This window comes from Acartia tonsa, chromosome 3, assembly GCF_053477335.1.
Source record: "Acartia tonsa isolate MP-2025a chromosome 3, ASM5347733v1, whole genome shotgun sequence".
NCBI classification, from domain to species: domain Eukaryota; kingdom Metazoa; phylum Arthropoda; class Copepoda; order Calanoida; family Acartiidae; genus Acartia; species Acartia tonsa.
In genome coordinates, this window is record NC_137262.1 from 23238704 (window position 1) to 23261128 (window position 22425).

Consider the following 22425-nt stretch of genomic DNA (forward strand, 5'->3'; position numbering starts at 1 on the left):
AACGTCATATTTATGCATATTTACACAGTAAATAAATTTTAAAATTGTATTCTATTGTAATGAATAACTTAAGGGGGTTGTATGAATTATAAAAAACCTAAAAAAAAACCTAATTTGGTTAAATTAGTCCACGTAAAGATTGATTTAGTACAGTACGTATGAATAAGTTGTCAATTTCCTGCCAGAGTCCTTGTGTTTAGAATAAAATTTATTCTTACAGAAATCCAGACCCTTTAGTTACCTAACCTTACTTACTACATCAGTATGAAATAAAATATATATTGTTGATGGATTTTCTTCAGGCATTTAAATGCCTTAGAAATTAAATCGAATAAGATAATTAAAATCAAACAATAAACATAAAGTAATAAAATATGTTGAAAATATATTTTAGATTTCAACCATTACAAAGAAAATGAGATATTCAACTGAAATAAATAAGCTTGCACATCCCCAGCAAATATTAAACCAACAACCTATCTCTTTTTACAACTAAAGGATTTGGTTTAATTCTGTTTTTGTGTTTCTTGTATTTACCTTTGGATAATAAATGACCAAACAATTTGCTTTCTTACTTTTTTACTGAATGCTATTAATTAAATGTTATTTAAGCAATAACTTAAACATATTAAAAGTATCAATGGTTTTTTGTTTGAATAAAATTATGTTTGATGTACGGCTTATCTAGTTTAAGCTTTATATAAGTCTGTTTTATTAAACCATCTGCCCCTCTTTGGATGCAAAGCTTTAAGTGGCTGAGGCAAAACGGCTTGTTGAAATTAAATTTTATATTTAGATAAATTCAAAATTTATGTCCAGTACAGTACAGTAAAAGTCAGGTTTTAGGCTATTTTACTGAATGGTACCAGAGCACAACAAAATAACATTTAAAATAATTTATTTGTCAAGGTTGACTCAATCGAGGAGAAGTTACAACTATTTATCGACATGTACGAGGAGGACCGCAAGCGGATGAACGCCTTCACATTCGCCATCCCACAGCCGCCTCCGTGCACGCCTAATCCGGAGACACCAATCTCCGCCGTTTCACCGCCTACAGGTAAAGAGGACAGGGAAAGGTAATGGGCGATGAATTAATATTTACCCAAATAAGATTTTTATTTTCAACCGTAAGACTCCTTCGACTATTTATGACTTAAAAATCAGCGTAATGTCTAAACAATTCATTCTTTCAGTAAATCAAAATAATTAAGTAGGTTGCTGCCGAGCTCCTTTTTTGTCAAAATTATATATATTATATTTCTCACATACATCTAACTCTATCTCCTGAGATATGCTAACCTAATAAGGAATACCTGTTTGCAATATAATATAGGCTCATCTATTTTAAAATAGGTCCACGTATATAATTTTGCGGTTTTCTATTTATATTTCATACATTTATTTAAAATTAAAACATCCTTAACTAAAACAGGCTTCAAAAAAGGTAAAACAGATCTCAAAACTCTTTTTATGTGTAAAAATGTGCAATTTTCAACGTACTGTATTTTTAAATTTCCTTGAATGCTATGGTTGCCGCAAAAGTTATTATGAAACTGCAAATATTTTGCATGTATTTACAAATAGACGCAAAAGTATAAACAAAATAAGAGGATGTTTAATCAAGCAAACTTTGTTGGGGTGATTTGATAAGTTGTGTTTTTAGCGTATGTGATGGGTAACCATAGTCTTTTGCGTGTCAGATTAGAACATTTCATATACTCATCTTAATCAGCTTTACGTAAAATAGTTGGATCTACTGCAGTTCACGGTAAAATATTGCTGGTAACGAATATTTCAAAAAATCTATGAATTTTAAAGGCTGCTAGCTGCCAAACGGCTGAACGTACAGATCATACCCGCACACCATTTTAAGCGGCAAAAAAAGGCCTACAAATAATTTGGAATAGCCATAAATCAATAATGCATAATTATCTCGCAGTGCAGAGAAATGCGCGAATAAGACCTGTTTTACGCTTTTTTTTCAGTGAAGCTTTCCCTGTGCACCATTGGATCTTGGGCAAAGCCCCTAGAGGCTAGGGGCGAAGCCGCTAGTTTCTCCAAAAAAGTATCCTCTAAATTGCTTAGTATCACAATAATTTTTTCCGACAAGCAAAAAATAAAACTTTTCCGGTTGATATCTTGTTAAATCTTGTACCTTTCTGTAACATGGATTTAAAACAACTGATTTTTATTGCAGGTTATCATATGCTCAACAGTCAACAGCAGAATTTCTATTCTTCTGTTTCTCAGGTGAATATTTGTATACTTGGTTATGTTTTGTCTGTCTTTTAATAACTTAGCTACCATGTAAAAGCTCACAAAAAATTTATATCGACGGATATGATTTTACTATAGAAATAATTGTAGAATAGTTATGTATCGTATAGTATTAAAGAATCTTTTCACGAATTGTAAGGACCAAGCAAACAAAACTCGTATTAGTTATGTGATTTTATTTATTATCCGTGGAAATCCGTCTGTAATACGATGCCCTACATGATTTTTTAGTATGGCTGATAATCAGTTCTAATCCAGCGGATATTCATCGGTTTTATACTGGAGAATGCATTCTTGAATGTTCAGAGATAAAATATATTAATAAGAATGTATGACGTTTTCAATTACCAGTGTTCAAAAGTATTTCAGCTAAAATTTATATTTATTTTAGACAGTTCTTGGTATTTTATATTTGAAGATTTAAAATTAAAACTAGAGAATTTTTCTTTTTGAAATTGAATGCTTTTACAATTTACTTTAAGAGCGAAGCATATTCTACATTGATTTTAATTTTCATAACTAATGTCTAATTTTTGTTATTGTACATTTTGAAAATAGGTGTATTGTGATTAGCATATTCTACTATTTATTAAAAATTAATTTAATTTAAATGTGTAGTTTGATTACAAATGTTTATTTGTTTCAGGGACTGCAAAACCTGCAAAATAATTATGCTTACCAACCAAAATTAAGGTAATAATAATAGTTCTTTCTCGCATCGTATTATAAACAGCTTTCCGAGGATATAGAATGTACAATTATAAGATTAAAACCAGTTATTTTTAGCCCGAAGGTGTACATTTTTATATTCGTAGAAAGCTGGATATAATTCGATGCTAGACATAGTTTTTTTTGTATGGACGAGAACCGGTTCCTATCCACCGGATTCGAATGAATACGAGAATAGTTATTTATCGCATCGTATTATAAACGGCTTTCCGCGGATATAGAATGTACAATTATGAGATTAAAACTAGTTTTTTTAGCCCCGAGGTGCCGAAGGCACGCGATAAAAAAAAACTAGTTTTAATCTTATGATTGTACATTCCTAAATTCGTAGAAAACTGGGTATAATACGATGCTAGACATAGTTTTTTCGTATTGATGAGAACCGGTTCCTATCCACCGGATTCGAATGAATACGAGAAAACATATTACAAACTTTTAAAGATAACCGAAGTCTTTGTGTCTTTGATTGAGGATGAACAAATGTATTTCTTGCTCTTAGACCCTTCCGAACAAGAAAGCTAGTTCAGTTCAATTTAAGTTTTACGTCTATGTCTTATATTTGATTGTTTTTCTTGGCATTGCGCAAGGCGGTAGAGACTAATTAGGTGAAGTGTTATATTAACTTAAAAAGATGGACTTAGCATGTGTAAAAAATAATTTAAAAAGTATACATAATGCCCTATTGTATTTTGAATAAATATTATTAAATTCAAAACAATAGAATTTATCAATAAAAATTAAAAAGTTGCCAAAAATTTTAATTTTCTAAAATTGACGCAATTAAGTAAAACAGCTTCCAATTGCTGATACCTTATTTCAAACAGTTTCGCCCTAAAAATATATAAATTGATAGACCGATTCTAACATACGTACGGACGGATAGTCACACCCTGAATCTAGGAAACAATGAGTCAAGTAAAACTCGTAAAATGTTTAATCCATTATTATTACATCCCATGTTGGAAAATCCAGGATTGTTGGAGTCTGATACCAACTTTATGACACCAAATATTCCAATACTTATATCTTTTCTAGACCAGGGCGGGCACAACTTTTATCAAAATCAATTATAATATCCTCTGCCAACTCTGTTAAAACTGTATTTTGTCGATATACAATTTCAATGATTGCTGTGTCGAAAGCAAAAATGGTCGTGGCTTACATGATAACGACATAAAAGTTTTTTATACAGATTTATCATTACTAACGTCATTTATGGCATTTATTAAAATTATTCATGGATGACACAATGACATTTTTGACAGGAAAACCTGAAATCTAGTCTCGACAAACAATATCGACGGTTTTATTTGACTTTTTGTATTTAAAAAAGTCATCGTAGCTGACATTTCTAATCAATTTACCGCTTTTTTCTAATAAATGATTATCTAATATCGTGGTTCCAGGTTTAAGAAACTATTTAGAGTGTCTATAAAATTGGTCATTTGTATTGTATATCGTCATTTTTGTAAAGGCACTTTAAAGAGCTTCTTCGGTTTATTTCTTAGTTGGTGTAGTTGAAAAAGTACGTAAGCTATGACCATACCAATTAAACATTTATTTTATAACTCATCAAACTAAAGTTTAATATAATTAGTGCAGATGTAAAGTTTTCTTTAAAACTTTCAAATCTTTTTCTTTGGTGATTAATAATGAGTAATAATGATTTGTACATCAGATTACTTATCATATATATATGTCTGTAGGTAATTTTTCAGTGGTTAGGGAAATCGCACCGTCAAATTTTTTTTTTTTTTATCTTATAATCTAATTTTCGGCGGAATATTCACAAGATATCCAGACATCTTTAATAATCAATAAATTTAAGACATCTTTCTTTAACAGCGGCAAAAAAACTACATTCCCTCCATTCCGCCGTCTGACGTCAAAAGCAGTGAATAAAACCTAATGTAACGTATTTTTTGTTTACAAACAAAAAGACATTTTGAAGTTAAAGAATTGCTTGCTCTTAGTGATTCTTTACAAATAAAAATCAGGGAAATTAAAGTACAAACAATTAAAGCCAAATATTGTTCAACCTTTTCTATCTCATCTCATTGACACGTAACTGGAGTACATATAACTAGAGCCAAATATTGTTCACCATTTCTCTCTGATCTCATTAACACGTAACTGGAAATTCTTCTGCCATAAATATCCATATATTTCTAATTTAACAAAGTTCCAACCAATAGACTTAATAGAGAGATAGACTGTGAAACAACCTACTTTACAAACCCAAGATAGTCAATGCATATGTTTAAGGGTAAAGCTTAACTTAGTAGAACTAGAATTAAATATGCTATTATTTATGGCTATTTTGCTTGATAATTAACATTGACATTAGGTCAAACGCTATTCTAATGTCTTTAGATGATGCCGATGATATAAAAAAAGGTAAAATTATTAATAAAAAAATATTACTTTACAACTATGTAGCCATGTTAACTCTATTGTAATGCTATAACCTACTATTCTACCTAACTTTTTGGCCGGGCCTGTATAATTTAGACTTATTTACAGAGTATTACGCCTATCAACAGAGCCAATTACAATACAACTTTTTATTTTTAATTGCCTTGTTGTTCCTGCACTTTTATTGCAAATAGTTAATTGTTGAAGTTTTTATTCATGACAAAGTTTTAAGGTTGTTCTTTAAAAAATAAGTATGTCAGTCTGTAATATTTTTAAGGTTGTTCTTTAAAAAGTAAGTGTGTCAGTCTGTAATATTTTTAAGGTTGTTCTTTAAAAAGTAAGTATGTCCGTCTGTAATATTTTTAAGGTTGTTCTTTAAAAAGTAAGTATGTCAGTTTGTAATATTTTTAAGGTTGTTCTTTAAAAAGTAAGTATGTCAGTCTGTAATATTTTTAAGGGTGTTCTTTAAAAAGTAAGTATGTCAGTCTGTAATATTTTTAAGGTTGTTCTTTAAAAAGTAAGTATGTCAGTCTGTAATATTTTTAAGGTTGTTCTTTAAAAAGTAAGTATGTCAGTCTGTAATATTTTTAAGGGTGTTCTTTAAAAAGTAAGTATGTCAGTTTGTAATATTTTTAAGGGTGTTCTTTAAAAAGTAAGTATGTCCGTCTGTAATATTTTTAAGGGTGTTCTTTAAAAAGTAAGTATGTCAGTCTGTAATATTTTTAAGGGTGTTCTTTAAAAAGTAAGTATGTCAGTTTGTAATATTTTTAAGGGTGTTCTTTAAAAAGTAAGTATGTCCGTCTGTAATATTTTTAAGGGTGTTGTTTAAAAAGTAAGTATGTCAGTCTGTAATATTTTTAAGGGTGTTCTTTAAAAAGTAAGTATGTCAGTCTGTAATATTTTTAAGGGTGTTCTTTAAAAAGTAAATATGTCAGTCTCGTCAAATAAATGCGCCGCCGATATTATGATATTTTTATATGTTACCAAAATAAGCTTTCCTAAATGTACATGCGTTTAGTAACAAAACAACTATTTTAAAGATAAAAAACATTGAGCTACTATATACAAGGTCTTGACTATAAATCTATCCGAAAAATGATAAACGAAAAAATTTCGCTTTACCAGACAACTATTGAGTGCAATAAATATATTATAAACACCATTGTTCTATCCCTGCCCGTCTCTATATTTAGACCACGTTTCCAAGTTTTGTATAAGTAATCAATATGAAAATGGACAATAACCAATATTATTAATGGAAATACATGTACTTTTCTTCAGGGAAGGAGAGATCAATTGTGTTAAATCTAAATACCAATCTAATTCTTACTACTAAAACTAAAAGTAACAATTTGGTAAAAGTTTTATTTATCGACTATTGCGCTATACCTAAATTCTTAACTTTTATAGTAGAAGATATTAGAAATAAGTTTCATTATAGAAATAGACATCGAATTATTAAAAGCGAAGCCTTTCTATAATTAGGGTCGGTCCATCCAAGCTTTTTTCGTTATTTTAAGCATGTTAGAATTGTCCTAATTTCAAACTTTGAAGTTTGCATGGTGATTATTTTAGAAGTTAGCTATGATTTAGAAAGCGTAGCTACTCTATAATCGTTACCAGAATGTCAGTACGTCTATTTTAAACATGCTAATTTTAAACTTTTTATGTGATATAATTATCCGATTGATCTAATTTTTAGAATTCTGTTTCTTAGGACAACAAATTACAATGTTATAAGCGAAGCATCTTTATAATCAAGTCCTAAAAATAAAAGTATGGCCTGTATTTAAGCAGTTTTTTTTTTAAAATTTACTTACAATTTTGTTTCGTCTTTTAAACATTATTATGATGATTATTCGGTTCTGAAACTTTACAGGTATCATTGTTCGTTTGTCTTATTGTTTCAAAGCTTCGCATTTATGGATGTTGTCATCCTTGTTTTTAAATAAAATTGTTTAGTTATATTGCTATGTGAAAAATTTAATTAGCGACACTTTGACCAAAACAAAGCTTTTGATAAAACGATATAAATCTAAAATACTTTGTAACAATTAATAGCCAAAATATTGACTAATCTTAAATAATTTAATAGAAAATAAGATTAGGAAATGTTTTTATTGACAAATGTCAATAATCATTAATTATGAATTCAGTGATGATTTGTGGGAATGACTTACAGACCTACCTCACGTAATTATGTTAAATCTGAGCTACAAATTATTAAGTTTGCACTTCTAACAATATGTAGAGAATTTAGTATGAAATGTGCCAAACTTGGTTTAACCGCCACAACTGGAGATATAAATCCTTATTATAAAGAAACAGTATGTTTGTCTGTCTATCTATGGTTCTCCTTAATAGGGTAGCTTCTCAAAGAAACTATTTTGAGGGAGGGTACCACCACCCTTCCTTTCGTCCGTCCAATAACCGACTGTCAGGTAGCTGACAATTTTCATAGCAGCTTGGCTGAGGATTGTTGGAAAGGTACTGCTTGGCTGCGTATTAATTTAAAATTGTGGCTTCAACTTCGGCGGCTACAAAAATACAGCTGTAATTTATGGCAAGTTACTTTAGGTTTCTTTTATAAGTATTACAATATGAAAGTTTGCTGTAATTAAGTTGAAATAAAGATTCTTCAGATGTAGTATCCCTTTCCCCATAGCACACAAACTTGAACTAACTCTTCTATTCCCCCTTTGTCTAGAAAATGTTGAAAAGTAACCAAATTTGTGGAAGCCATTAAAACCTCTGATAAATAATTCAAGCTGTGTTGGGGGGTGGTGGTGAGGGTTATCCCAGGTGGAAACAATCAGGAAGGGATATTTCATCTAGAGAAAATTTATTATTTTCATATTTCCGCATGTTAGTGTTTTATATCATGCTGTAATTCCTATCAACGAAGTGAATAATGCACAAGAACTTAGGAATTTTTCTTTTTATTGTTACTTTCAAATGCAGTTTTTTTTCTTGATAAAACATCCCCTCTCTAGCATACATTATACATACTGTATACAAATAAAAAGCAGGATGAAGGAAAAATTTGGTTTGTAATTTTTCACTTTTTTTTAAATAAGAAGGATATTTGAATAATGCAATAAATTAAAATTGTACATATTAGGTTTTAATTACGAAATTCTGAAGCTATTTTTGTGTTGCTGGATTTGAAAAACCTTCCAATAAATGAAATCTAACCTAATTATTCAAACTTTAACTTCTAAAAGTTTGTTTTTATATTTTTTTGAACACCATTTATGTAGAATTAAATATGTTTAGCTATTCTGTATTAGCATAATTTAATCTTGTTTAGACATGACACGGATTACAATTTTTAAATATTTTATCAAGATATTTTAAGCCCAGGATTTGAATCAACAAATAGTGTTAATTTATTTTAAAAACTAGCTCTCATATTAAATTTATAAAAATGGAGTATTTATAGGTGAAATTCTTGACTCTACATGAAATTCTGATGTTGGTTAAAGAGGAAAAACCTTAATCTTATAATTCAACGTTTGTTGCAAAGTGCTTGAATATTTGGTCTGAAAGCTTCATATTGCTTCTAGAAAGGCTTTTATTTATTCACCTACCTTAAAAAATTAGGCCTTCTCTAAAAAAAAATACGTGAGCATATTACACAACAACTAATATTTTATTTTTATTGAACAAAGCGGACACACACATTGTAAAATGTAATCAGCACGTAAATCTTTATTAATAGCATTGATAATTCAGAATGATCCCGGGTGATTTAAACTTGATTAACAATAGATTAAGTCATACATTTATTACAAGTTTAGGCAGCAATACTTCATACATAAACAATTTCATGCTAAATTAAAGTAGCTGGAAGTCTATTAGTAGGACCATTGTCATTTATAATTTCTTGAATGGTTTTTGGCTGTTTTCCTCCTTTAAGATTAAAACCTTTGAAATTGTTAGAAACCATTCGCCGAGACTAGTGGCGCAAAATATGTTTAACGGCTATTTCTATTTTTAATCTTATTAGCAGACCTTTTTAAAAAAGGAAATTATTTTGAATCTCAACCATAAATTTTAGCGTTTAGGTTATTTTTTATGAATTTTGTTGGCTATTTAAGAAATGTACTATGAATATGCTAAAATTAATTTTCGTACATACTAAACTAAAAATAGGAAGCACCTAGAATGTACTTTTTTCTAGTACATATTATGTTTTAACTGAGCTATAATATGCTATGTAATTTTTCTTTGGAATTCCTAATTTAGATTAACATTTCATTTGGGATTTTAGTTCAAAATTTAAAAAATTAAGGTGAAACTTAAAGATTTTTTCATAAAGTTCACACAAGACTTTACTTTACAAGATTTCAAGAAACAAATTTCTCTCATGATATAAACGTAGGGTTGGGCCGGATACTTTTTTGGCCGGATACCGGATACCGGATATCCGGCTGATTTCAAATGCCGGATATCCGGTAACCGGCCGGATATCCGGCCAACGCCGGATATCCGGCAAATATCCGGTTATCCGGCCAAATTACCGGATATCCGGCCGGATAACCGGCCAAATTACCAGATATTAAAGTAGTAAAAAAAAATTTCTTCAGAAATCTTATATAAATTTACATAAAGTTAAACTTATTCAGAAAAAATGTTCTTCTAGCTTCAATAATAAGAAAATTATAGCCATTTAAGATTTTAAAAAGAAGAGATTTTTGGTGTAAAGTATAAAAATTTTTAGAGCCGGATATCCGGCCGGATAGTTTCAATATCCGGTATCCGGCCGGATATTGAAAATGGGCGGATATCCGGCCGGATATCCGGCCACACCGGATATCCGGCCCAACCCTAATAAACAGCAATGTTAATCTCTGGCAATTAATATCTCTATAACAGTATTTTGTGAAACATTACCAATTTGATTTAATACAACAAAATAAACATAAAATTCCAATAAGAAAAACATATCTTTTGATTGGGTACCATCTACCTCATTGAAAAAATGCTAATGGTTGTATGTTACAAAGAAATGTATTTATAAAAGCTGCAATACTTAATATTTAAAATTTTATCTAACTGGACTTAACCTACTTTGTTCTTGTTGAAAGTTGTGTAAAGGTGTTAATTTAATTAAACTGGATATCTGGGATCAGAAATAAGAGGTGTGCAAACAATTCCGCACATGTAATTTTCACTTACATTACAACCTTTAACTTTGCCCCAATTATGCAGATAAAAAGGGGACAATATACTGTTTGTTACACTAGTCCCCAAATTTTGATAATAGCCTTTTCTTATTCGTTGGCTCAACAACTTTGGTGACTTTAGTGAATTTTGATTTTGTTAATTCATTAAGTTTAGTGTTCAAACGTTTCAACTACGAATTGTAATCTACAGAAGGAATAAGTATCATAATTTTTCACTGGGGATGTACATCAATTTATCGACCATTGTCTTATCCATTTAGATCCCTGCCAGTCACGTCATAAATCTTATCTATTATTCATTTGTACAGTTAATAACACCATGCAGATGTATAATGTGAAGGCACACCAAAATAAAGACATCTGATCCTTGCTCTCTAATTAATTATCTCACCTTTCCATTCCTGTCATACCTGTTTTAACATTTTTATCTACATAATAAAATAAAATAAATGTTAATTCATCATACAATAAAAAATCAATACAAAAAATCCTGAAATAAAAGTAACAGGATGTCTCTCTGTAGCTTAAGATCTTGATAACTGCGGGACCGATATGGTTTTCCTTCAATTCAAGCTTATTGAAAGTCCAGTAAAGGTTTTAACTATTTTGGGGGAGGGTAATTTCAACCATCTATGAAATATCGCCCATGGAAAAAAAATATCCATCAAAATTTCCTAAAATAACGTTTTCTAGAGTAGCTTGAATACTGAAATAAAAATAATATTTGTTGTAGGCAAATGAAGCACAGTGAGCCAGGAACGCCAACCAACGAGACTCTGCAAGAAAAAAGTATCATCACTCACACCAAAAAACCTTTCAAGAAGAGAGTTACTCTCGGCCACATTCCCTCGAAATTCACCAAAATTTCACAGGTAATGTAACACGTCATCAAATATTTAGAAAACATTTCCCTTTTAGTTATCGATTGTTAGAATTTAAAAAAAACACGTGAAAACAAATGTAAATATGTCCAATAGAAATGCAAAATAATGAACTGAAAATGCAAAAATTTAAATCTTGTAATAATTTAATTGATAGTAAGAGGAAATTTTACATAACAAATTTTTTAAGTAGTTATACTTTAAATTTAGTTAACAATTTTAGCATTTTAAATGATCAAGATACAATTTTTAAGTAAAACTTTAATAAAATGTTTGATTACTGCCAAGATTCATTAAAAAATATCCGACTTATGCAAAAATTTGTAACTTGCAAGAAATTTAACTTTAAAAAATGGTGGATTAAAAAGATTTTTGTTGCAAAAAAGAGATGTTACAGCATTAAAAGTGCTGAAGTGAGCATTATTCATTTTTGTGAATGTAGTTTCATAACTATATATTATATATTAGAAATTTATAATTTAAGAGTTTCTATTAATTAATAATAATAAAGAATACATTGAGAAAGGTAGATTAGTAAAAAGAGGATTATATTTGAAACACATATACATAAAAACAGTAAAATTCATCAGAGTTGATAATATGCCTTTTAGAACAGCCTGAGCCCTTACGATGTGTCCTATTGGAAGAGGTAAAACACTCAAGAAGGATATTTTTGTAGAATTTTAATTAGACGTTGATTTAAAGGCTTGTAAAGCATACTTTATTAAAACTGGCATGGGAAGACATGATATCAGTATTTTATTTTAAAATTTATATTTTTAACTAGAGTTTAGACTTTTAGCTTCTTTATGACATTTTTTTATTTAGTAAAAGATTTAATTCTTAGAATGACAATTTTTTTCATGGCAAGCCCATAATTTAGATTTAACTGAGGCTTTTGATACAATCAGTCATCTGCGCTTGAAATACAACATAAGTTTGTGTAAATTACAACTCTTTACAAGTAGCATGACTTCTTGAACATATTAACCATAAATATTATTAGATGAATAATAATTATAACCTTATGAAACTAAAAATAAAAACACATTATTAGATTCTCTTGGTTTTCTTTGAGAAACAGTTAATTATTGAATAATGCAAATTGTAAGTGGGCCAGTAATTACACACATAAATAGTATTATCTCATTAATACAGAATAAAAAAAGTTTTGAGAACTTGTATTCTTTTCTTCTCTATGCATATATGAATATTTAAAATATAATTTTCAGCATAATTGATTAGCAATAGAAACAGCATGTATATATTCTCAACAGCTATGCTTATTTTGTTTATTAAAAAGCCATAAACACTAATTATCAAGACTTTTTAAATGAGCTTAGACAAAACTCTATTCTAGATTAAGGTTATCAGATATCATTACATTTTTGGAAATCTAATTAATATTTTAATTTCAGGAAGCACTGAGGCCTGAAGAGTCGTCCTCCTTATCGAATATAGTGCCACCTAGTGTTAGAATAGAGGGTTGTACCCCTCCATCTGAACATAATAGTGTTGATGGAGAAATTTTTCATTATTTAAGGTATGGTACCAAAATTAATTTTTATTTGTTAGGTTTTCTTTATACAAATATACAAGAAACAATTTGTATATTTAGGTTAGCATGAACTTGAAAGACCTCACTCTGGTAATTATTGTCAAACACTTTATTTCAACTGATGCAATTTAGACTAAAAGAAAGTACTTGATAATTCAAATTTAAATTCTGCCAAAACCCAGGCCTGATTTACATAATGAATTAAATTTTACACACTTATCGAAATACAGTTGGGATTTTATGTTTAAAGAACAAATCTTTTTTTTTATATTTTTTAAGATAAAGAAGGAGTATGCTCAAACGAGAGCAAGTGATTCTAAGCACCTTCCAGCAGTAATTTTAAATGTTTTTTTTGTGAATATGCTAGGTTTATGTTTATTTTTGTTATATCAATTTTTAAAATAGGTTTCACCATGGTTTTACATGAAAAAAATTTTGAAATATTAGGCATTTTTTTACTATAGATCATCAAATGTTCTGCTGACACAAAAGTAGACTTTTTTACTGAAAAATGTTAATTTAGAAAAAGGGATGATACCTTGTAATATTGTAAACAGTTTTATTAGTGTACTTTTGTAATTCACAGAATTTGATTTAAGTTTTGTCGTGTTATTTTATTTGAACCTTTGAACTCAACAAAACATTTGATGATATTTCATCAAAAAATGCTTTAAAGGTTTTTTCATATAAAACCATGGTGAAACTTATTTTAATAAATTGATATAACGATAATAAACATAACCCTAGAATTTTCACAAAAATCATTTAGAATTACTGTTAGAAGTTGCTTAAAATCACTTGCTCTTTTTCGTGCATAGTCCCCTTTGCAGTATTATGCATTTAATTTTTTCTCCAGGGCATACCACTTGAAATACATAAAAACGTAATATTCACAACTGAATCTATTTACTATGCACATGGGACTCAGGTGCAAAGTACAGCATTATTTCTCCCTACACAGAGAGTTTAAGATCTTATATCTATAATACAAAGTAGTACGATGTCTGTCTGAAGCTTAAGATCTTAGTAACCACAGAACCGATTGGGCTCTACTCTTCGGGGAATATACCTACTGGTCCTGTGATGGTTTTAAGCTATTTTCTTGGGAGGTGGGACACCCCCAAAAAATGAAAAATACCCCTCCCCCAAATTTTTATTTTATTTTTAAATTTAAAAAGGGGGGGAAGGGTTGAAAAATCAACCCCCTAAAACAATTTCCCCCAAACTAATTTTTTATTATTTTTATTTTCAAATTTAAATAACACAAAAATAGGTTGATTAAACCTCTTGGGCAAAGCCCCTAGAGGCGAAGCCGCTAGTAGTTTATATAGTCGACAGAGATAAAGGTCGATGGTAGACAGAGTTATATATTTGTACAATAAAAAGTACAGACTAATCTTGCATTTTTCCCACAACATTTAAAAATATCTTATTTTTTCTTTTCCTTTTCAGAGACGACTTATCTGAAAGCAGTGACCTGACAATCTATATGGATAGCAATAATAGTTTTGACACAAACAACACTACAGAAGAGTCCTCCAACGGGCACACCTCAGCTGGCCACACCACAAGCACCATAGCGGGCCCCGAGATCGTAATCACCACCTCGCCAAGCCAGCACCGGCATCTGACTAACACGTTCTCGGCGCCGCCCTACTTTCCAGACACCACCAACCCTTCTTCTAAGGTTGATGAGTAGTAGCTCTTCTTGCTATCATTCATTCTCTGCTTTTAAGAGTGTAGGTAGATCTAAAGGTCCCACCCCCCTTCACACAAAGTGGACGTGTGGTGACTCTGTAGTATGGTCATGTGACCTTGTGCTCACACTGTAAAAAATCATTGCAATTGCTATTTCTTAAAAACAGAGCAATTTTATAAATTTGAAATGACTATAATTGCTTAATAATATAGCTTTCAATGTATAACAAATAAATTTTATTGCTATCATGATTTTAACAGTGCATGTTGTCGGTGATTTGAAATCTATATTTTGTAGGCTACAAAAGTTCATTTATCAGGCACTACTGTTCAATATTAATATTTCCATATTAGTTAGATAGATAGATCAGAATACATTTCAAAATTACTGTAAAATAAATGTTCTTTTAACAGGCTAACAGTTTTTAAAAAGCAGAAAATTTGAAATGTTCTATGTATAGAATAGGTCATTTTTTTATGTATAGATTAGATAGTATTTGTTAAATTAAAAGATGTACAATATTTAACAGTCCATGAATCCGGATTTCTTTAGTCAAAAAAACTATTAAATGAAATTGTATTAGTTACATTGAAAACAAACTTATGACTATAAACATTACATCATTTAATTTAATCATACATAGTCATTGCATGAAATTTTTATCATATATATGCATAACCCCGAATGAAAATTATTCTACATGACATTGAAATATATCTAGGTCTTCATAGCTATACTTGACATTAGATCCAATTGTATTGTGTACATTAAGTGACATCCTAGAAAGCCTAAAATTCATATTTTTTTCATTTCCAAAACGTTGAATGTTAATGAATGGACAAAATACTTTTATTTTAACAGTAAAATAAGAGGGATGTTACTAAATGTACCCAAAATCCTGTATTTATTTCTAAATTTGTTCAAAGAGTCATTTTCCTTGATTGTTTAAATTTCAAGAAAAATCTATCATGCATCCACCATGCATATAGTTTTTGAAATTTTAGCTAGTTAATATTGGATGTTTACCTTTCAATTATTAAAAGAAATATTTTTTGGCTGATAAAAAGATCTCACATTTCTGTAATTCAATTGCAAAATTCTGAAATAATTTTCTAATGGCCTAATATAATATCCCCCCACCCCTCCCCCATAATAGCATTTTAGCCTAAAAAAACTTTTCTCTCGACTCTAACCCCAACAAAATCTTGATGGGAAATTGTTGATATTCTTTCTAGCAGCCAAAATTATTATTCTAGCCCACGCACTATTATTCATGTCCCCAACTTAATATCTATTAATGAAAAAAACTGTATAACAGTGAACTGAACATTTAGAGGTTAATAAATTGATTAACCAAACAAGACCAATTTGCGGTTTTCACTTTATTTCCCAACCAATTATTAATATTTCCCCTCTGTAATAACCAATTATCAAAGTTTAGGAGAAAAAAAATAACATATTTTATGAGTAATATATAAATTTGTGCGTCATTTGAGTTTTAGTAATATTAAGTATGTAGATATTATTTTATTTGTGATGCCTTCTTATATATTGTTCGATTGTTAAAAGCAAATACTAAATTTACTATTCCCACCTCAGAACCCGTGGGTACCTGTTGAATTCAAGGAGCGAATCCACACTGAGCCTAAGCCCCCTAATACGTCTACAACAGTCACGGTAACTATTTACATACAACAGTTTACAAATATGGTATTTATAATAAATAGGAAACGCAAAACGTTTGGTCTTTAAAATGTGTGATTAAACCCTCCAACCCCGATGTAAAGCATGCATGTGAATAATTTCTACTTTTGCTTTGCACAAAACTGTCATTTTTTGTACATAATATTATAAATATGAATTGGGTATTGATTCATTCTAAAAAATAATAAAATTGAATATAAAAATTTTAGTTTGTGCATGATGCAATTTAAAAACAGAGGTATCAACATCCATAAGTAACGAAGTTCATAAAACAATAATTTTTAATTAATGTGATGTGGCATTAACTTTCAAAAAATTTTAAGCAGCCATTTATTTTATAAAAACAGCTGTCAAACAAGTATGACAGCTGCAAAACAATATTTATTTGATAACTGGCCATTTTGTATGCACAGCTTTAGATTATTTCAATGCAGAATTAGGTTTATCATGAAATGTTTCATCCAATATTGAATGTCAGGCAACATAAATCTGTCATTTTTATAATTTTGTTTCACGAATATCTTAAATAATATTGAACCCTTTAAGGGTTAGGGATCTGAATTGTTAAAATTAAATGTTTAAAAACTCTACAAATCATGTTATGACATCAAATTAGTTAGATTTTAAAACTTAGACTTAATTTTTTTTTATCAAATAACAAATTATAAAAAGAAATAAGTATGTATGAAATCTAGCTTAATTCAATTACTTATTTCTGTTTGCTAATTATAAACAATTTAACTTGCTTTTCATTAAAGCTTAAATTAAATACTAACTCAATCTAAACTTCATGTCATAACTATATGCCTTATACATTAATAGTAACTATTAATTTTTATTGATCAATTGGACGCCCTTAATCTTTCAAGTTTCATCAATTTTCTTTCAGATAGATGCTGCATCTGCTGAGACCCTGATATAAGGACCTCTGGTGGACCATAAGGGACAACGCCACACGTCTGACTGAGCAGATGAACACAATAATAACCAGTGGTTGTAGAGAATTAAGACATGTAACATCTTATGTTCACAATTGTTATAAAACAATTATTTGCTTCATAAAAAGCAAATTAAATACATATAATATTGATTAATACTGAAAACTGATAAAAAATTTATGAATTTTGTGATTGATATTTTCAATTTTCCTCATATCTTTTAGTTCCTTAGTTTTAAAAGGTTCTGTAAAACATTGCTTTTCGGAAATTTGAAAGTATGCAATTAGCACTAGATTTAGTTACTTCAATACTATTGATCCAGATAACAATATTTAATTTGTAGATGTAATATAAAACTCACCTTAAGAGTTTACACAATTGTTTGTATAAAAATAGAAATGAGATATTTCAGAAAAGCCTCATGATTATATTTATATGTGTTAATTTATGCATTATTCAGAATATATATACTTAATAATTAGATTGTGATCTATTAATGTTAATGTTGTCTAACTGCACAACAAGTATTTATATTTTACATTTCTTAAAATACATCCAGAGACATAAGTGTATATTTTCATATGATATCTGTCAGCTAAATGGTGGAGTAAGGTTGTTAAATTTCCTAAAAAAAGTTTGTAATAATTTTTACAATAGAAAATGTGAATCTGAAATGTCATTATTGTTTCCCAAACTATGACTTGGATATATAATAATTTTCTATATAAAACTAATTGATGATGTTTTATAATTTAAAATATTAAACTACTCACAAATATGACAAAGAGTAATATTTTTTTCAATAAAAAAGATGGTCATTTATTTGTTTTTTTCCCGTTAAGTGTGTGCGTCAGTGTTTAGTCAAATGCGCTTATTAAGTCAAACTGTTCTTAGTTATGACCATTTGGTCAAAATTAAGAAAAGATGACTTAATAAGCACATTTGACTAAACGGTAACAATCACATTTATGGTAATTACAAGAAAAAATACCCTCTTTTAAAACATGTCAATAACTTTATGGTAATGATGTGAATTTGTTCCTTTAAACCTATTGACAGTTAACTTTTATAAATTTTTAAAAAAATTACTTTCCTCAATAACAATTATAATTTTAGTTTGCTCTTTGAGTTTAAATAAAAGCTATTAAAATATTCTTTCTAATCTTAATTTGAAAGTTTAATTTACTTATAGTTATTATTCAATCTTTCATATTTGTCATTATGCATATCTTAAATTGTTTATCTTTGAATAACACAGAAATTAAAATCTAGTATGAAATCCCTGCAATAAAAGTTCTTTAACTATGTGTTGTTATTTCAATATAAATTTAGAGGTTATCAATTGTTTTTGAAAAACGTGCAATGCAAGGGTGTAGAAGGAAAACATGAATTTAATGAAAGGAAGAAGCGAATCATTCATTAGCAAATATGGTTTACGAGTGATTTTAAAGTAGAGAAAACAAGAGTAGGTATGAACAAAATAAAATTGTCATGCGGATAAAACCTTACTTATTATAAAGTTAACAATTTTCATTAGAAAAGCCTATTAAAACAAGGATGAAAACATCCATAGCAAAGCTCTGAAATAGGACAAACTAATTTTAAAACTTGTGGAGTGTCAAAACTGAATAAGCAAAATATCAATGCAGAAGTCTTAACAAAATTGTAGGTAAATTTGTTTCAAAACTTCTTGAATAAAGGATAATGTTTAAGGACATACTACCATTTATAGGACTTAATTATAGAGATGCTTTACTCATAACATTGTACCTTGTGGGGATAGGAACTAATATTTTCAAAAATCATATGAATCAGATAATTATTACAAAAATTAGTTCTCAAAGCAGTAAAAAATCAGCATATTTCAAATGGATGGATTTTCTGGTAATGTTTATAGAGTTGCAATGCTTTCTGAATCGTACTTAACTGTTATAGGAATCCTCACACAATTCAATTCTGACACATCAACGTTCATGAAAAAAGGTAACTGTCCCATATATACAAACATACCCACCATAATTATAGAAAAACTTTGCTTTTAAGACCTTGAATCTGAATGTAGGTTCAACATTCATGAAATGGCTATAAAATTTCTTATTTTCAAAACAAGATTATCCTAAACATATGTTTGATATTTTTAAGCATTGTACTCTGGAGCAATTAACAAAACAATGAATTTAATCCCTTGCAGATAAATATAGCAACTTCAGGTTTAATGGTGAAATTTTTAAAAAAATTTTTTAATTAATGCTTCATGAAATAAACAGATTAACTGCTGAAAGACTACCAAACAACCCAATACCTTTATTTAGAACAGTTAGGGAGTTGAATCCATTTTTATAGAAGCAGAAATATAATCTATGATTATAGTTTGGACCCTATAAAACTGTAATCTACCTTTCCACTTTCCCCTCTCTTGGTGAAGATATCTTCAACGCCGATACGATTTTTGAAATGTAAGATTCTACTTTCCCTTCTCTTGGTGAAGATAACTTCAACGCCGATACGATTTTTGAAATGTAAGATTCCACTTTCCCCTCTCTTGGTGAAGATATCTTCAACGCCGATACGATTTTTGAAATTTAAGATTCCACTTTTGCCTCTCTTGGTGAAGATATCTTCAACAAGAGAGACAAAAGTGGAATCTTATATTTCAAAAATCGTATCGGCGTTGAAGATATCTTCACCAAGAGAGGGGAAAGTGGAAGGGTAGATTACAGTTTTAGAGGGTCCAAACCATAATCATAGATTATATTTCTGCTTCTATAAAAATGGATTCAACTCCCTAACTGTAGAAGCCTTCAGCTTCAATAACATAAAAGTTATAGACAATTTAAAATGACATTTTAGGTATATGGAAATTTTTATTGCTCATGATAAAAATTTAAATATAATGGGCCGGATACCGGATAATCGCCATATAACCGGCCAAATAATCAGATATCAGGCAAAAAAAATTTCTTCATAAACTGGTGTATTATAATATAAAACAAGGATGGTAACATCCATAAGTAGCGAAGCTCAAAAATTATGGATGAATATCAGGAAAAAATTAACTTTATTGCAGTTAAATAAAAAAACATAAAACTAAAAAATCACGAAACCTTATTTATAACATGAAAATCTAGGAATTGATCTAGCACCTCAGCAAATCTTAATGAAACTTTGTGCAAATTGTGAACTTTTTTAATCCTTAAAAATATCAGCCACCTATCTCAAATAGGAGTAAAGAAAATCATAAAAACCTAAAAATCTAGGAATTGAACTAGCACCCCAACCAATAAGCAAATCTCAATAAAACTTGATAAAAGTATGCAGAATATGAAAGTATTCAATCCCTGAAATTTTCAGCCATCTGTGTTGAATAGGAGTTGGGAAAATCATGAAAACTTATAAATGTAGGAATCCATCTAGCACCCTAACCAACTGACGAATCTTAATGAAACTTGGTGAAAATAGGAAGATTGTTAAGATAATTAATCCCTGAAAATTTCAGCTCTCTATCTTTTATAGGAGCCGAGATAATCATGTTTCCCACTTTCTGTCTCGAACAGAAATTTCAAATTATAGAGTAGCTTCGCTAGGTACTAATTAAGGTTAAAACTTAAAAATTAAGTAACTATTAAACTCTTTCTTCTAAGCAATTAATCTACTGAACTATTACTACCCTCAATCTTAATATTAACCCCTAACAGTTGGAGGATGGGCGGGGAGGTGATGTTGAACGTCTGTCCCCCCTGCTTTTTTTCTATCTCATTTTCTGTGTATGAAAGGTAGAGGGCTATAACTGAGTGACTTCCGAATTATGGGTATCACACATAAATGAGTTAGAATTTTTTGAATACCTCCTTCCTAGGATAATATTAATCATATTCAGGAAAAATTGTAATTGATTAGATTTATACAATAAAAACACCAATTTTCATAGTCAAAATCTTTAAAAAATAATAGTCACAGAAGATTAACAAATTTTTTTGATATTCGGACTTCAAAAAGGGGTGTTCATATTATAATTAATTATTGGCATTATAACTATGTTCTCAACATAAGCTCGATTTTGGCTTCAGCTGGTGATATTTCATAATGAAATTTATGACAAAGGGCAGGAAGTTTCTAAAATGTTTAACCCCCTAAAATGTTAGAAACAGATGCCTTTTTTTTGTTATTGGAGCTGGAGGCTTCAAATTTGAGTAAGTCTTTCAGCAGCTAGAGTGCATTTCCAGCAAGGCCACTTTCCCCACATTACTTAATCAGGGGGTTGATCGCTCCTCCTATTATAGCTAGAGGGTTAGCAAAATTGGTGCATTTCCCTGTTTGATAAAGAACTTTCAACCTTAAGTGAATCTAAGTAAAATTTCACTGCTTTCACCCTTTAAATTAACAACCTTTATTTTTAATTCCCTTTTTACTTCGAAATTTTAAACAGCTAGATATAATTTTCTATTTTTGAAGCTAGGGGCCAATTTTTCAGAGATCTGGAAACATAAATTTAGGCTGTGGCAGCTGTACTTCTGATCTGCCAGCAGCCTACAGTCGGCAGGAAAATTTGTAAAAATGTTATAAAGATTAAAATTTTAGGTCTCCAAGTAAAAAATTTAAGTCACAGGTGCCATTCAAAGATTTCTGGAGAACTGGTGGATCAGGACCTACAAGATCAAACCTTGAACCTGAAATTGACTTGAACATCTATATTTCATATTTGGTTGTACTACTTAAGGATATATTAGGTTTTTGGAAACGTTAAATGCTTTGTGTTGTTTTGTGCCTACCAGGAAGGAAATATTAAATTATTCCAACCCTGATTAAATAACAGCTGAGTAAATTCATATTTTCCCTTTTGTTTTCAGATGAGCAGACAAGACAAAGTTAATTATAGACCTGATAATCATTGGACTGGAATGTTCCAAGAAATTTGTGAGAAGTCTGTTTTCATTATCTTATACAGCAGCTAAGTAAATCTCATTTCCCAAATAGAATCAGGTATGGGCGAGATCTTGTCTGATCAAGATTTACTCACAATAAATAACAAATA

At 29.6% G+C, this 22425-nt stretch overlaps 1 protein-coding gene across 10 annotated transcripts in view; it reads left to right on the forward strand.

The window, feature by feature from the left end:
* Positions 1-18698, forward strand: part of LOC145313675 (potassium voltage-gated channel subfamily KQT member 1-like) — an 87007-nt gene extending 68309 nt beyond the window's left edge. For 2 of the 10 annotated variants that reach the window (XM_080153200.1, XM_080153202.1), the window contains exons 16-24: positions 910-1060; positions 2201-2253; positions 2927-2973; positions 11347-11485; positions 12111-12143; positions 12913-13037; positions 14505-14739; positions 16351-16428; positions 17345-18698. In XM_080153200.1, the coding sequence (XP_080009326.1) occupies positions 910-1060; positions 2201-2253; positions 2927-2973; positions 11347-11485; positions 12111-12143; positions 12913-13037; positions 14505-14739; positions 16351-16428; positions 17345-17377 (894 nt within the window). In that variant the 3' untranslated portion in view covers positions 17378-18698. Of the gene's footprint in view, positions 1-909; positions 1061-2200; positions 2254-2926; positions 2974-11346; positions 11486-12105; positions 12144-12912; positions 13038-14504; positions 14796-16350; positions 16429-17344 lie in introns of those variants that run through there. The other 8 variants (XM_080153201.1, XM_080153206.1, XM_080153204.1 and 5 more) reach the window with 8 other exon arrangements.
* The last annotated feature ends 3727 nt before the right edge of the window (positions 18699-22425 follow it).